The 17,637-nt window shown below is 45.7% G+C and overlaps 1 protein-coding gene across 1 annotated transcript in view; it reads left to right on the top strand.

Annotated features, from left to right (window-relative positions):
* gabbr2 (gamma-aminobutyric acid (GABA) B receptor, 2) overlaps positions 1-17,637 on the top strand; it is a gene marked incomplete at both ends in the record, with an annotated part of 411,098 nt that overhangs the window by 294,830 nt on the left and 98,631 nt on the right. The window contains one exon of the mRNA XM_080787246.1: positions 14,596-14,718. Within this exon, the coding sequence (XP_080643372.1) occupies positions 14,596-14,718 (123 nt within the window). The remainder of the gene's footprint in view (positions 1-14,595; positions 14,719-17,637) is intronic.

Here is a 17,637-nt window from a genome sequence, read left to right as displayed (position 1 = left end):
AGAGAGAAGCCAGCAGACAATAATTGGCCATTATTATGGCCCTCAGACAGACAGACAGACAGCGCTTTAACACTGTGCCGAGCCTCAGACAGACAGACAGACAGACAGCGCTGTAACACTGTGCCGAGCCTCAGACAGACAGACAGCGCTGTAACACTGTGCCGAGCCTCAGACAGACAGACAGACAGACAGCGCTGTAACACTGTGCCGAGCCTCAGACAGACAGACAGCGCTGTAACACTGTGCCGAGCCTCAGACAGACAGACAGCGCTGTAACACTGTGCCGAGCCTCAGACAGACAGACAGACAGACAGACAGCGCTGTAACACTGTGCCGAGCCTCAGACAGACAGACAGACAGCGCTGTAACACTGTGCCGAGCCTCAGACAGACAGACAGACAGCGCTGTAACACTGTGCCGAGCCTCAGACAGACAGACAGACAGCGCTGTAACACTGTGCCGAGCCACAGACAGACAGACAGACAGCGCTGTAACACTGTACCGAGCCTCAGACAGACAGCGCTGTAACACTGTGCCGAGCCTCAATCAGACAGACAGACAGCGCTTTAACACTGTGCCGAGCCTCAGACAGACAGACAGACAGACAGACAGACAGCGCTGTAACACTGTGCCGAGCCTCAGACAGACAGACAGACAGCGCTGTAACACTGTGCCGAGCCTCAGACAGACAGACAGACAGCGCTGTAACACTGTGCCGAGCCTCAGACAGACAGCGCTTTAACACTGTGCCGAGCCACAGACAGACAGACAGACAGACAGACAGCGCTGTAACACTGTGCCGAGCCTCAGACAGACAGTCAGACAGCGCTGTAACACTGTGCCGAGCCTCAGACAGACAGACAGACAGACAGACAGCGCTGTAACACTGTGCCGAGCCACAGACAGACAGACAGACAGACAGACAGACAGCGCTGTAACACTGTGCCGAGCCTCAGACAGACAGACAGACAGCGCTGTAACACTGTGCCGAGCCTTAACCGGCGATAAAACCTTTGTATTATTACAGCGCGTACATCTGTCAGCCCAGGCACATATTTAACCCATCACCACCGGGAAAGCAACTTGTGTCATTTGAGATTTTAACCACTTTATAAATGTTTTCATACTTTGGCTTTTTTTTTAAAAAGAAGAAGCTCATAGCGTGTTGTAGCTCTGCTATTTTAAAACAAATCTTGAAAAAAATATGTGCGATTTCAAGACGTATGGTTTTTAACGCTGTAATTTTTGAGCGGTGGCACACCGTCTCCAATGCACAGCTACTGCATGTGTGTCCATATATATGTCTCAGTACGGATCTTTTTTAACTCATATCTTTGCTGCTTCGGGTCCCTGAAACACGATATTTTGAGACGGGTGTCCGTGGCCAAATACATTATAATGTTGGTCCTTGAGTTCGCAACATGAACACGTTTGAGAACCACTGATAGCCTACACTACAGCAACATGAGTAAAACGGTCAGGATTCAGAAGACATTCGTAGCATGGTGTCCTCAGGTCTTACTGGGTTAAACGTGTCCTCAGGTCTTACTGGGTTAAAGGTGTACTCAGGTCTTACTGGGTTAAAGGTGTCCTCAGGTCTTACTGGGTTAAAGGTGTCCTCAGGTCTTACTGGGTTAAAGGTGTCCTCAGGTCTTACTGGGTTAAAGGTGTCCTCAGGTCTTACTGGGTTAAAGGCACATGGTGTCCCTGCTAATGATTAGTTTGAGTGCAGTACAACAGCAGCATCTCCCCCCACCCCCCCCAGAGCTAGTCTCTTTTTGATGCATGCTTTTCCTTGGTTTTTATTAGCATAATAAAGCTAAATGGCTTGATAGCGGTAAGGGACACACATTATGGGCTTGTAGCGCCCCACACCGTAGGGTGTCCGCCGCATGCTAACCCATGCAGGCGTCATGGCGCTATATAGACCTGCTTTGGGTGATTTATTTTCTATCGCTCTCCTCCGGTGAGTTAATCGTGTAATTCTACGTCGTTTGTTTTAACTTTAGTTTAGAATCACGCGGCGTGTCGTTAACCCAGCTGTCAAGAGGAGCCATCCCATCGGTGGTGAAGACATTCCTCAAGTAATTGATTGATTGATAGATTTCACAGTATGTAGAATGGACCGTACGGAAGCAATAAAAGTCAATAAAAAGGTGCTACTTTGACAACGAAACCATGAAAAGACTTGTTTACATCAGGGTCCTCCTTATTCAATTCATCAGAACATTTAAATAACTACAAATATGCAAGTAAAGGTACCGATTATATGAAGGAGAAAAAAAAAATACTGTATGCCTTTTAATATAACGTAGTTCATTACGCAATTAAACAATCCTGTTAGGCCTTTTTTTCACAGCCAGTCCTAGTTTTATAATGATTCTTCCTTCACAGCTGTTTCCAGTGATATTAATTAAGGTTATAACAGGGTCAGGGTGCTGCATGCTTTAGAGCACATTAGCCTGGCACACAGTGTTGATTTTGACAGCAAATGTTGAATTAATTAATCGCAGTCTTCAGAACAAAATTCAATTTAGTTTCAGTAAAAATGTTGTCATCTGAAATGTTTTAGTTTTAGTCTTGTTTGAACGCAGTGAGCACTTACTATGAGACCTAGCAGATCATGTCTGTCTGTGTGTCTGTGTGTCCCCCTTTTGTGCCCATATATGGAGCTGAGTGATTTGTTTGTGATTGATGCAACACACTCCATATTTGGACGTATAGCTGCTCTGGGTGCCAACGAACAACACATTCGTTGGCATTACTTAGACTTTTAGTTCTACTGGATCTCCCCATGTCTAATGGTGCGTTCACAGTTCACACGGGCCGATGCAAAGATACAGTCTACCATGCATTGTCAATGTGCGCCGGCGACATAAACGTTGCAAAGATGCGTCCGATTTTGTATAGCTGCTGCCAAAGATACGAAGCTTCCAAGCTACAAATAAGATGAACAGGCTTGTTTCTTTGCATATTTGCATCTAACCCGTGTGAACGCAGCATAGGACTTTAGTCTAGTGTTTATTTGTTGACCAAATTGTCAGTATCTTTAGTCCTGGTGCTAGTCATCATACGTAGCTTATGCTTGTGTTCGGTTTTCGTTAGTGGAAAAAAAAAGCTAGTCGAAGGACATTTTTTGTCATCGTTTTAGTCGACAAAATGAACACTGTTGACCGGCTAACTGGAAAGACTAAATGGAACAGAGCCTTGATAAGTGACCAGTGGTGGACACTGGACAGTGACGCAAGACATTTACTGGAGCAACTGTACTTTGTAATTTATTGGCGTTTGAACACCTTCCTATCATCGGTAATATTTTCTAGGTTCTCGGCTGCGGGAGAGTCATTTTGTTCGAGATAATCCGACCAGCGTGTTGTTGATGATAATCCACTTGTTTTCGCGAGTCGTACATGAAGTGCAAGCGGAGTGTGATGTTTGCACCTTCTGCGACGCGCCGTGCCAAACTATAGTCTGGCGTGCTAACGGCACAGCACGGCCCTACTCCCACGGATTAACCCATTCTGAACGGGAACCCGTTTTGGTGTTATAGCATCATGTTATGCTTTAGCTATTGAAAAATAGCAGATCTACAAGCTCATAGCGCGCCACCGAGTGGCGCGCTACGAGCTTGTAGGTCTGCTATTTGTGAAAAATCGAAGAACGACTGACATTTTTTTAGAATCTGATCTCAGGTCAGAATGGGTCAATCAGACCATAGTGTGTGTCCAGCGGAAACCTCGTATGAATCTGATCTCAGGTCAGAATGGGTTAAAGTTCTCAGTCGCCACGACTGACTTCAGTTATTTGGATTCCACAGCAGTCTCCAAAGGGCATCATGTTGTGCACCGAAAATAGCCAAAGAGCGAGGGAATATCCTATTTTAACCCATTCTGACCTGAGATCAGATTCACACGAGGTTTCCACTAGGACACACACTGGTCTGATGAACCCATTCTGACCTGAGATCAGATTCTAAAAATGTCAGTCGTTCTTCGATTTTTCAAAAATAGCAGACCTACAAGCTCGTAGCGCGCCACTCGGTGGCGCGCTATGAGCTTGTAGATCTGCTATTTTTCAATAGCTAAAGCATGACATGATGCCAACACCAAAATGGGTTCCCGTTCAGAATGGGTTAAATTGGACCCTATGGCCTATGGGATGCACACACACGTCTCCTGGTGCTGCTGGTGAGCAAGGCGTTGCCTAGCAACCGGGCCAGTGTTAAAAGTCGATTTTTATCGATAATATTATTATTATCGATAAAGTACATTTATCGACGGAGAATTCCGACAAAAGCAGACAATGGTTGGATTTTAATTGACGTAATACTCTGTCCACGGCAGCTAAATTCTTAAGTGGTTTAATTCAGCGTGGATTAAACTGATATAAATATGGATTTTGTGGATCATTACAGCCAGCTTGGGCAGATTAAAAAATATATCTCGTAGATTAAAAAAAAGATTTTGAGTTGCAACTTCGGAGAATAGGGATTCACATTCTTTCTATGACTGTTGGTGGGACATTCCAACAGTCTATAAGACTGGACGTTTCCATTACTGTTGTCTGGTAAATCTCTCATACTTTGACATATGGACCGTTGTCTCTGCCTCAGTTGTTATCCTCATGTTCTCGTGAGTTTCCCAATAACAGAACCACCTAAACAAGAATGCAAACATGTGCAAAGAAAGCTGCGTCAGCAATGGCCAGGTTTTATGGATTATAAAACATATGGCTGTCGCTGTGTGCGTGTGTGTATGTGTTTGCGTGCCTGTGTGTGTGTGTGCACGCACATGTGTGTGCGTGTGAGTGTGCGTGCGGTCCCTGCAGACTGCAGCATCTGTCCCCACATGCACCGCAGGCCGCCTGGAAGAATCTTTTGACGAGCGGCAAAGCCAGTGTAAATAATTCATTGGTTTCTGTTCATTAATATGGATAGATTTGTCTCCGTGACGGCGGTGCGGTCTGCATCAGACTCCATACCACGAGTCCATGACAGATGTTTCTTATCCAGGAAGGCCCCTCGCATTACCTTTTGAAAGCCCTGCACGCTCGCGCGTGTGCGTGTGTGTGTGTGTGTGTGTGCGTGCGTGTGTGCGTGCGTGTGTGCGTCCGTGTGTGTGTCCGTGTGTGTGTCCGTGTGTGTGTCCTATACTCGTGAGAGCCAGAGCTAAAGGAATGTGATGTAATGCATTGTTAGCGTGTTGTTCAGAAGAACAATGGGTTGCACCAGAGCCTTATATGCGCCACTGAGGGGGGCAGAAAATGTCACGCCGGTCATGTGGTTCATGTAACTCAGAATCAAAAGCGTCAAATGTAACAGATTGACAAGCTGGACTCGTTTGGCCGCATTGTGAGTTTGTGGATCTGCTACTTTCCATTCCATTTGTGTGATACTGCAGTGTGATCAAGTAGGGTCTTAATTTACTAATACAAATAAAACACAAAAATAATCAAATGTGGAGATACCAGGTTTCTGCTCAACAACAACAACAACAACGATGCATTATGAGTCTGAACAGACAACAGATGCAAACGCGCCACTTACTGGTTGTTGGATAATAATAATAATAATAATCTTTATTGTCCCGAAGGATCTTCGTCTTCACAGTCTGTTCAAACACCCACATCACGAACAACTCAGAGCACATAACACCAAGACAATTCAACAACAGTATACAGAACCATCCTATCGGCGGGGCAGTTTGTTTAATGCCGGCTGATGGCTGAGAGGACAAAACTCCCATACTGAAACGAACCTTTTTCCATGGCAAGGTTCTGTATCTTTGTCCAGATGGCATGAGGTTAAAGAAGCGATACAGAGGATGAGATCAGTGTCATTTGATAATCGAAAGTGCTAGCCGTGTGATGGCCTTAATGTTCATAAGCGTTAAACGTTGGTTCCTACACTCTGTGCATCCTAATAAATAATCGGCACTTTGGCTCTCAGTATGTGCGGGTGTGTAGGAACAATTTACAATTTAGGCATTTAGCAGACGCTCTTAATCCAGAGCGACTTACATTAAGCAAGAACAAAAAAGCATGGGAATACATCACATGACAAGCATTTAGGAAGTCTGATGATCTTGGATGTGCATACGTATACATATACAGTATTTGACGCAGTGTTATTTCTATACAGAACGGTGAAAGCGTTGCATCCAGTGGGATAACAACCCGATGCTCAATCACCTCCATGCCAACCAGGCTGGCAGCCCCACAGGCCCCGTTTCCAGAATTAACTCCGTTATTGGAACAGAGTCAGACACAGATATGTATACACGTCTGACCCAACCTGCTTATGTAAAGTGGAACCAGGTTCCCTGCGTCGTTTCTCTGCAACCTGGCCTGGTTGTATTTATAGCAACAACCCTCTTCTCTTCTTGGCGTTCTTCCTTCATGCTCTCGTGCATTAAAGGAGAATTTCGAACTGGAAGGCTTTCTTGGCTTTATTTGGAGTTGTTATGTCCCCACCAAAGAGGTCCAGGTGTTCTTTTGTGCAAAAAGCCCATTGTTGGCTATTCCCCCTATAAGCCCTCATTGGGACGTGGGAGTGCTATAATTTGCGTATTTCCATCGAGATATGCTAAGTATTCTAAATATGCTAATGCGATAAGAAAGAAAGAAGAGAGACTGGTCTTTCCATTTGAAATCTGCATTGGAAAAATAAATAAATCTGTGGATCTTGAAAAGATGAGTTAAAAACGCTGCACATGAATAATTACTGTTGACTCACTTCCTGCTGATGATGTCTTTGACGTCCTTTATCCCAGTCTTTTTTGGTGTTTTTAACCCATTCTGAACGGGAACCCATTTTGGTGTTAGCATCATGTCATGCTTTAGCTATTGAAAAATAGAAGATCTACAAGCTCGTAGCGCGCCACCGAGTGGCGCGCTACGAGCTTGTAGGTCTGCTATTTTTGAAAAATCGAAGAGCGACTGACATTTTTTTAAATCTGATCTCGGGTCAGAATGGGTTATAATCAGACCAGTGTGTGTCCAGGTGGAAACCTCATATGAATCTGATCTCAGGTCAGAATGGGTTAATAATTCAGAATAGTCTTGCAGCTTCCCCGTCGCTATATAGGCAACGCTCGGCTCCACTTTGGTCCGTCAATGAAATGATTCCTCCCTCCCCGTCCAACGCCATTACAACGTCATTTTTTCTCAGAATCCTTTCTCAGAATAAGGTGTTTGAACAGAAGGTGGATGTCAGCGGCTCATTACTTAAATCGTCGCTATACCTCATGGTTATACAATTATAAGGCTTCTTCTGGTGACTTATAAAAAGATGGTATAGCCACATTAGCTTTAGGTGATTTTTTCTTTTGGTTCCTTTTGGGGGTGAATTTTGGAGGCAGTTAGTGGCATATACAGCAGTGGTTCCCAAAGTGGGGTCTTGACACAGACAATGTTGGCAGTGAATGAGTTGATTATTGAGTAGAATGTTGTTTTTGGTGGTCAGTTCAGTGACCATGGAGGCTATAAGGAATGTTTCAGAAGCTGTGTTCATGTCCACTCTCCCATTGGAAATACTGTAACTAGACCTGTGCCCTCCGGCTATACTGGCCTACTCGGGGACGATGCAAGTTGGGAACAATGAAAATCTGATGCAATACCCGTTATATATCCGTTGTTAATAGCACCCGTTATAACAACGGATCTCTGCATCCGCATCTCTGCATCTGTCTGCCGGTGTGTGGAGAGTATCTGATAGTCTGCCGGTGTCTGGAGAGTGTCTGATAGTCTGTCTGTGTCTGGAGAGTGTCTGATAGTCTGTCGGTGTCTGGAGAGTGTCTGATAGTCTGCCGGTGTCTGGAGAGTGTCTGATAGTCTGTCGGTGTCTGGAGAGTATCTGATAGTCTGCCGGTGTCTGGAGAGTATCTGATAGTCTGCCGGTGTCTGGAGAGTGTCTGATAGTCTGCTGGTGTCTGGAGAGTGTCTGGTAGTCTGCCGGTGTCTGGAGAGTATCTGGTAGTCTGCCGGTGTCTGGAGAGTATCTGGTAGTCTGCCGGTGTCTGGAGAGTGTCTGATAGTCTGCCGGTGTCTGGAGAGTGTCTGATAGTCTGCCGGTGTCTGGAGAGTGTCTGATAGTCTGCCGGTGTCTGGAGAGTGTCTGATAGTCTGCCGGTGTCTGGAGAGTGTCTGATAGTCTGCCGGTGTCTGGAGAGTGTCTGATAGTCTGCCGGTGTCTGGAGAGTATCTGATAGTCTGTTGGTGTCTGGAGAGTGTCTGATAGTCTGCCGGTGTCTGGAGAGTGTCTGATAGTCTGCCGGTGTCTGGAGAGTATCTGATAGTCTGTTGGTGTCTGGAGAGTATCTGATAGTCTGCCGGTGTCTGGAGAGTATCTGATAGTCTGCCGGTGTCTGGAGAGTATCTGATAGTCTGCCGGTGTCTGGAGAGTGTCTGATATCTGCCTGTGTCTGATAGTCTGCCGGTGTCTGGAGAGTGTCTGATAGTCTGCCGGTGTCTGGAGAGTGCAAACTGACTGTGAATAGTGGACTGGTTAAGTAACCAAATGGCAGGTGTGGTGTTGCCATGGCAATCAATTGTCTGAGGCTGACTCTGACTCTGACCTGCTTTCTGTCTCCTAAAACAAGTCGTTGGGGGAAAAGTAAGCCGGAGATGGCATGTCTTGTTATTTTGTTCTTGGGCCACGTCCAGCCTCTGGACACACAACTATTCCATCCCTCTGCATTCTGTTCTGAAACCCCCTCCATTTTCCTCCCTGTATTTAAGGAAAAAACAAATCCGTCTGGCTCTGGTGGACCTGCCATAGCAGCGCTTTATATACGACACTCCTCCACAGCCCAATTATCTCCGTGCCGTTCCCTTGGCGCTGAGCGCCCTCCCTCCCTCCCCTGGCCCTTCACGGCCCCCTCCACCCCAACCCCCTCCACCCCAACCCCCTCCACCCCAACCCCCTCCACCCGAGTCCAAACCAATGTCACCCCAGGATAGAAGCAGATAGTCAGGCCCCTAGCTGTGCCTCAGTCCTCAGTAGAGATGCATGATATTGAAATTATGACCGATTAAATGACCGATAAATTATGGCAATTCCGATACCGATATATAACGTTATATTATATTTATTTTGAACTTTAGGACCTCAAGGACCACCTCAAAGACATCAAGGACCCCCCCAGAGGTCCTTGATGAGGGGGTGTTTTTGAAAATAATACGAATAATATGTAATATCAGATGATAGCATTTTTATTCTGGTTTGCATACAGTAAATCATCTCTTTGTGCAGGTGCAGGCCTCCCTGCATGGTGCAAAACCTTTTACAGATTGGGGTGAATTCAATATCAATCTGGGTCTCCTTGGCACGAAATGGTTGGAGAACCAAGACAATGACTGCAGCACGCTCCACAGCGGTTGAAAGCAGGTGCCCCCCTCCCCCCTCGTCTTTAACCCATTCTGAACGGGAACCCATTTTGGTGTTAGCATCATGTTATGCTTCAGCTATTGAAAAATAGCAGATCTACAAGCTCATAGCGCGCCACCGAGTGGCGCGCTACGAGCTTGTAGGTCTGCTATTTTTGAAAAATCAAAGAACGACTGACATTTTTTAAATCTGATCTCAGGTCAGAATGGGTTAATCAGACCAGTGTGTTGTCCAGTGGAAACCTAGTATGAATCTGATCTCAGGTCAGAATGGGTTAACACACTAAGCGGCGTGCGGCGCAGAGCGTAAATCACAGTGGCGGGTTCGATAAAGGGCTCAGCTCTGCAAGGTGCGTCTCGCTCTCTCGCTCTCGCTCTCTCGCTCCTTCACTTCTCTAAAGAGACGGCTGCCAAAGCCTGTCAGTCATCCCCCCCCCTTCTCTGTCTGACGTCTCACACACACACACAAACGCACGCACGTGCACATGCTTGCGCGCGCTCGCACACACACACACACACTCTGGTATCTTGGCTGCTCCTCCGTCTGCCTGACATGGTTCGATGCCTGCCGCTCCGCAAACTGCACCGCATATCCATAATCAATGGCAGAACAGTCTGGGCCTCGGACGGACATCACCTTCTGATGCCTACTAAGTAACTGTGGCGGTAAAAGTACTTAGTACGTACTTAGTAAGTCCAGGATTAAAACATTCACAAGCAAAACGAGCACAAAAGTATATTGGTGTCAAAATGTACTGGTACTTAAAGACGTAGTGAAATGAAAAATACGTTTTAACACTTTTTAGACCATATCCGTCTTCATCCTAATGGGAATACATAACAATGGATGCCGAAAGAAAGATATTTTTTCATGTTTGTGTATTTTTATATCAAAAGTCCATAACAATCTAATTTTAATTACATCCTTTGAACGGAACCATGCTGAGTGATGACGTGTCAAGGCTCACATGCATATTAATGAGGATCACACGCATATTAATGAGGCTCACATGCATATTAATGAGGCTCACATGCATATTAATGAGGCTCACATGCATATTAATGAATCTTGATTTCATTCACCTTTCATTTCATTCACCAAACAGGTGGTTTTGATCACAGAAATACTCTGTATTACTTTTAATCTCATTCAAGATGACGCATCCAGACAGCGTATTACTCGTTTTAAACGTAATCATCACGCTAAAATATGTATTCTGAAAACATTTATAGGTTATAAATAAGCCATGAGCTTTGCTGCACGTGTCTCTGTCACTTTGTAAACAGAGGAGCAACGTCCCGTCGCCTGGAGGGATGGGACGCTCTGATTGGTTCAGAGCGTTCAGACCTGCATGGCGTTTGAGGCTGAAACTTCAAAATAAAATGCCCAAATTAACCATTTTGTCTCGTCTTTAAGGACCCCTTCGTGAGTCCCTGCACCCCACTTTGAGAACCATTGTGCATAATTATACAACATAGAAACCTAAAGTGTGGTAGTGTGTGTGTATTGGACGGTGCAGTGGCGTATCCAGGAATTACGTTTTGGGCAGTATATCTCTTTTCAAAGAGATATACCTGCCAGACAGTAGGATACAAAGAGATATACCTGCCAGACAGTAGGATACAAAGAGATATACCTACCAGACAGTAGGATACAAAGAGATATACCTGCCAGACAGTAGGATACAGAGATATACCTGCCAGACACCAGGATACAAAGGCTGAAAGGCATGCATTTACATTCCAATGGGTGATTGAGGGTTGCGCTCTTTACCACAACGGCCAATCAGCTGTCCACTAATAGTTCTCAGGTCTTGTTTTTGTCCTCTCTTTTTTCTCATTGTATGGATTTTGGCCACCAGGCATAAAATGGATTTGGACAGACCTGTCCTCGCCTTACTGTAGATACGCCTCTGGGACGCTGTCCCACCATCCTGACGTATCTATCTCAGTGTGTCAGCTATAGAGGTCTACTGGAATCACACACTCTGGGCTAAGGAAGCAATGGTTTTCAGTGTGCTAGAATTCAGTGTGCCAAATGTGTTAAATAAATGGCGGACAAAGTACTCACATTTTCTTTTCTTCATTGGCACACACCAATACTCGTTCCTTTCCAAATTTTCATTAGTTCATTTATTTCTTCAGCTTAGTTTTAATCAGTCCTTTCATGGGACATTAATTTTAGGGGTCTTTCCTACGTGAAAGACCCCATAGCGCTATACCACTGACTCGCCTGCTCCAAACCATCCTTTCCAGAATGTAAAACAAGCCGATCTCCATTACATTACGCACATGTGCGACACGTGAGCCACACGGAGAGACGGACAGACGGCTTTCATTACAATCGCTTTTACACTCGACTAATTATCGACGACAACACGAGTCATTAAATGAAGTAATTCGGTGACTGCTCACATACGTTCACGCATCGGTAATTGCCACTTTATTTTCTCCACCCCACCACAATGTAAATGAACCCATTCACACAGTCTTTTTCCCCTCCAACCCACCACAATGTAAATGAACCCATTCACACAGTCTTTTTCCCCTCCATCCCACCACAATGTAAATGAACCCATTCACACAGTCTTTTTCCCCTCCACCCCACCACAATGTAAATGAACCCATTCACACAGTCTTTTTCCCCTCCAACCCACCACAATGTAAATTAACCCATTCACACAGTCTTTTTCCCCTCCATCCCACCACAATGTAAATGAACCCATTCACACAGTCTTTTTCCCCTCCAACCCACCACAATGTAAATGAACCCATTCACACAGTCTTTTTCCCCTCCATCCCACCACAATGTAAATGAACCCATTCACACAGTCTTTTTCCCCTCCACCCCACCACAATGTAAATGAACCCATTCACACAGTCTTTTTCCCCTCCAACCCACCACAATGTAAATTAACCCATTCACACAGTCTTTTTCCCCTCCATCCCACCACAATGTAAATGAACCCATTCACACAGTCTTTTTCCCCTCCACCCCACCACAATGTAAATGAACCCATTCACACAGTCTTTCTCCCTCCACCCCAATACAGTGTAAATTAATCATTCACACAGTCTTTTCCCCTCCACCACAATGTAAATGGATCCATTCACACAGTCTTTCTCCCTCCACCCCACCACAGTGTAAATTAATCATTCACACAGTCTTTTCCCCTCCACCACAATGTAAATTAATCCATTCACAGTCTTTTTCACCTCCACCACAATGTAAATGGATCCATTCACACAGTCTTTTTCACCTCCACCCCACCACAATGTAAATGAATTCATTAACAGTCTTTTTCCCTTCCACCACAGTGTAAATTAACCCATTCACACAGTCTTTTTCCCCTCCATCCCACCACAGTGTAAATTAACCCATTCACACAGTATTTTTCCCCTCCATCCCACCACAATGTAAATTAATCCATTGCAGAGAAAATGATCATTCATTCATTCTTCGCGGGCTTGTTGCTTTGGCCCTGCACGGGAACCGCCGTCGATTTCCTTGTAATGTCTCATTTCCCTCAATCAAAGAGGAGCCAGGCCTGGCTGAAATGAGACCCTAATTGCACCATCATTTTTGGATGGCGTAGAGAACATTAGATCCATCAATCAGACGGAATTTTCGTTTCGACAATGGAGAGGTATCATATTTTTCGCCGCCTTCCATACATCATCGTTTCAGCCCCAGTTGGGGCAGAAAAATCTCTCGTTTCCGTATTATTTCAAATTTGTACATTTTGTCCTCCTTCAGTGGTTATTTAACCCTTTTCATATCAAGGTCCTTTATTTATTCAGCGTTTGAGCCTCGTCCCGGCGGTTAATATTTCATCATGTCTTTTCCCAAAAACAAAATCGGTGAAAAACGTGCATGTTATTTTTTAATTATTCCTAAAAAAAAGATAAATTAAGTTGGGACCTTCTCCTTTGGTCCACCCATTCCTAAGACATGTGAGAATGGTCCAGTGAAGAAAAGAATGAAGTCCATTGTGGATGTATGGGATGTTTTCTCTATCACACTATCACTAATCACGAGTGAAACAGGGAAACAAACATATACGTTCTATGATGTCACTGAGCATGAAGGTACTGAAAGACTCGCCCACCTCAGACATCGGCAACATTATGAGAATTGCACCCATGTTTAGTGTTGCACCACTCGGTTCACACGGGTGTGATTTTTGTTTCATGCTGGGCGTTGAAAACAAAACGCCTGTGGTCCCGAGGCTATCCTCTGTCTCACATGCTCTCTCTGTCTTAGTTTTTTTCTCTCTGTCTCTCTCTTCATTCTTGTCTTTATCTGTGTGTGCGTGCGCGCACACGCATATGTGCACGCGCCTCAATTGTCCCGGTGCCAAAGCCATCAAAGGAACAGCATATCAAAATAACACAATCCCCTCATGAATTTCACGGTGAGGGCAGCCGCTCGCCCGGCTGCCGGGGGGGAGGGGGAGAGAGAGAGAGAGAGAAAGAATCTGGGCCATATCGTCTCTGTCGGGTGGAAACCCTCATATGTCCAGAACAGCAGATCTTCATCTTCTGATGCTGATGTGAGACGCTGTACTGTATGTGGTATACAGTAAGAGACACATGGAGTTAGGAGCTTTCTGCCCAGACGACGGCATCGTTATAATGTCTTCTAAACAGCCGGTGGCCCCGCCCCCTACCCACTGACCTTTCCCTTGATGCTGCGGCGCGGCCTGGCCGGACGGACAGACGGACCGCCTGTCCGTCCGTCCGTCCGGCCAGGCCGCGCCGCGCCGCATCAAGGTCAAGCGCTGATATAAACACAGACCACAGACTGACGGCCACAGGGCTTTCATCCCCCTTAAGGCTCACCCTATAGAGCGTCGCGGTCCCGTCCCCTTTCATGACGCCTGCGGCGACAGACCCGGAAGAGAATTCCCCATGCATTTTTTTTCCCCATAGACGTTTCAAAAAGTATTTATTCAAAGACCTTTTAAGCCTCGGACTAAGCCAACTCTTGTTGTGACAAATCATGACATTAAACACAACGTTTTGGGGGTTTGACCCCCCCGCCCTCTGGGGAGATGGGAGGATTTTCGGGGCTGATGATAATCTGCCACATCAAAATGCATACCACGTTCCCGCCGTTACCTGCACCACGTTCTCCTCTTCTCATCCATATAATGTCCCCTCCATCCATCCACAGATCATCCATTTAATGTCTCCTCCATCCATCCACAGATCATCAAGGACCAGAAGCTGCTGATCATCGTGGGTGGCATGCTGCTCATCGACCTGTGCATCCTCATCTGCTGGCAGATCGTCGACCCGCTCAAGAGGACGGTGGAGGAGTACAGCCTGGAGGTCAGTGTGTGTGTGTGTGTGTGTGTGTGTGTGTGTGTGTGACCGCAGCGTGCGCGTGTGTGTGTTTGTGAGTGCGATGGCGTTGGGCCTGACACTCCAGCAATGCAGCTCTCTTCTCCCCTGTCTGTCTGTCTGTATTTCTGTTTGATGTAGCAACACTTCTGAGAGCCAATGTTGGTGCTATGGTTGAAAGTAGATGCTATGGTTGGAAGTAGATGCTATGGTTGGAAGTAGATGCTATGGTTGGAAGTGTATTCATATGCTATGGTCGCTATGCTATGGTTCAACACTAATGTGAGGCCGTTGGCATTAAATAAGCTCTCTCTCTCTCTCTCTCTCTCTCTCTCTCTCTCTCTCTCTCTCTCTCTCTCTGAGCAGGAGAGTGAGCTTTGATAGCATCGGTCCAAGTATAACACTCTGATTGTCTGTGCCAAGATTTGGCTGCACAACATTAACACCTATAAGTTCAAGTTGTGGCTCATGTGTGTTTGGCTAGATGCAGAAACAGCTGCAACTCTGGCACGCTTGGTGGTTTGTTGTTTTAGCGCTGTGTGTGGTGTGTGTGTGCGCGCGTGTATGCATGTGTGTGCGTGCGTGCGGGAGTGCGTGCGTCATTAAATGCCATTTACCTTCCTTACTTACCAACGTACTTATCTCAGAGCAGGTGTACTGCATAGCATTGGTTTCGACAACTTCACATGCCAAAAAAGGCTGGCGAAGTTCTGTGCTGTCTCCGCTATAATCGGCAGCCACCATATGGCAGAGATATACTGTAAGTTAGTTAGTTATACCCTTGTGTTATACCCAGTGTTGTGCTTACGTTTGTACCAAGACGACACGACACGAGCCTTGATTCGGTGAATAGTAACTGTACTGCAATACTGTACATATGCTCTCCTTTATGTGGACGTGAATACATTGTTGGATGTGTTGATACACCGGCAGCATCAGAGCACCAATTATACGAGGAAATATACCTTTTGTTGAAAGGACAGCCTATTGAGATATGTACCATCTTGTTTACGAGGGAGTCCTTATCACAAGTATTCAAAGACCTTACAATACACGGAACAGATAAAGCACAAATAAAACAATACAGCAGTGCCATTCCATTCATGTTTAAACGACCGACGTCGAGGTACCGTACACGGCACACAAAAGCCTGAGAATTAAGCGGTTTCTTAACCACAACCTGCTACAAACTCACAACCAATTATACTGTGGGGGAATGCCATGTTTGAAGTAGAGTATATCCAGCATTAACGTATAGACCCGGTGCGGCTCACCGTTAACCCATTCTGACCTGAGATCAGATTCATACGAGGTTTCCACTGGACACACGCTGGTCTGATTAACCCCGTTCTGACCTGAGATCAGATTCTAAAAAAATGTCAGTCGTTCTTCGATTTTTCAAAAATAGCAGACCTACAAGCTCGTAGCGCGCCACTCGGTGGCGTGCTATGAGCTTGTAGATCTGCTATTTTTCAATAGCTAAAGCATGACATGATGCTAACACCAAAACGGGTTCCCGGTCAGAATGGGTTAAGTGGTGGTTTCTCCGACCCTAATGAGGCGTCATTAGAGATGGGGAAACATCTCCCCAGACGCCTCCTCCCCCCACGCACACAGCAGCCCCATATCTCTCCAGACGACGCCTCCTCCTCCCCCTCCCCCATGCAACGCCACGCAGCGGCCCCGTCTCTCTCCCCGCCTCTCGACAGGCCCCCCGCGTCTTCATTTAAACGCCGACGGTATATATATACCGCCACTGACCTCCTCCTCTGGGCCTCAGGGTGTCGGGGAGGTCACGGTGGGCTCTGTGATGAAAGGCTGCCGGGTAAAAAAACCTCTTATCTCCATATATTTGTCCCTTTTTTGTTGTTGTAAATGAACGCTCTACTACTTGGTCACACCACAACGTCACGCAAGATCATCGAAAATAGCACAACCGCAAGCTGGAAACACGGCACGGATCTTTGTTGTGTTTTTGTTGACATGCGTTTTGTATTTTATTATTTTTTTAAATCCGGAAATGCTACAATTCTGGACTGGACTGAAATGGTATGAATGAATGAATGACCTTTATTTATATAGCACCCTTCTCAGCACGAGTGCACAGGGTGCTTTACAATAGTACAAAAATAAAACTGTAACAAGAGCAGGCAGCCATTATCACAGGGTCAACAGTGAAAAAACATAGCAACAAAAAGGACAATAAAAACACACAGATAAAAACATAAACAGTAGAAAAACAGTGTTATAGGTGACCAAATGCCTGTCTGAACATGAATGTTTTCAGTTGTTTTATAAAAGAGGCCTCAGGAAGGACAGTTCTTAGGTCCAGGGGGAGGGCGTTCCACAGTCTAGGGGCTGTCACTACAAAGGCACGGTCACCCTTAGTTTTTAATCTGGTCCTGGGGACCACGAGGAGGTACAGCTGGTACAGCTCTGGACACCCGGCAGGTGATAGCACATGGCCTAGACCAGGGGTGGGCACACTTTTTTTAACTTGAGAGCTACTTTCAAAATGACCAGCTCAACAAGATCTATACCTATACCGCAACAATATACCATTGCTGAAAATGGTTTAAATATGTACCTGAGGGGGCTTTGGAATATAGCGGAGCTGACGTTGCAAATAAGATAAATGTTTCTTTGGATTTAATTTGTAATGCTACCAACGTTGCATTGTGGGTTTGAGCTGACAGGCCCTTTTGATGTCAATCAATCAAGGTACCTTAATTCAAGTGGCCTAATATATATATATATATATGAGACAAAAAAGGGACTCCTGCACATCCAAAAAGACCCGTAGGAGGTGCAAGTCAGCAGGCATAGACATCAAAAAAGAGAAAAACCTTCCAAGGAAGGGACGGCACACTCCAGGGAACAACTCACGGCGAAACGCGTCGTGCTAAT

The sequence above is a fragment of the Protomyctophum bolini genome, assembly GCF_963924005.1.
Source record: "Protomyctophum bolini genome assembly, chromosome: 17".
In the NCBI taxonomy this organism is placed as follows: Eukaryota; Metazoa; Chordata; class Actinopteri; order Myctophiformes; family Myctophidae; genus Protomyctophum; species Protomyctophum bolini.
This window is presented reverse-complemented; position numbering and strand designations above follow the sequence as displayed.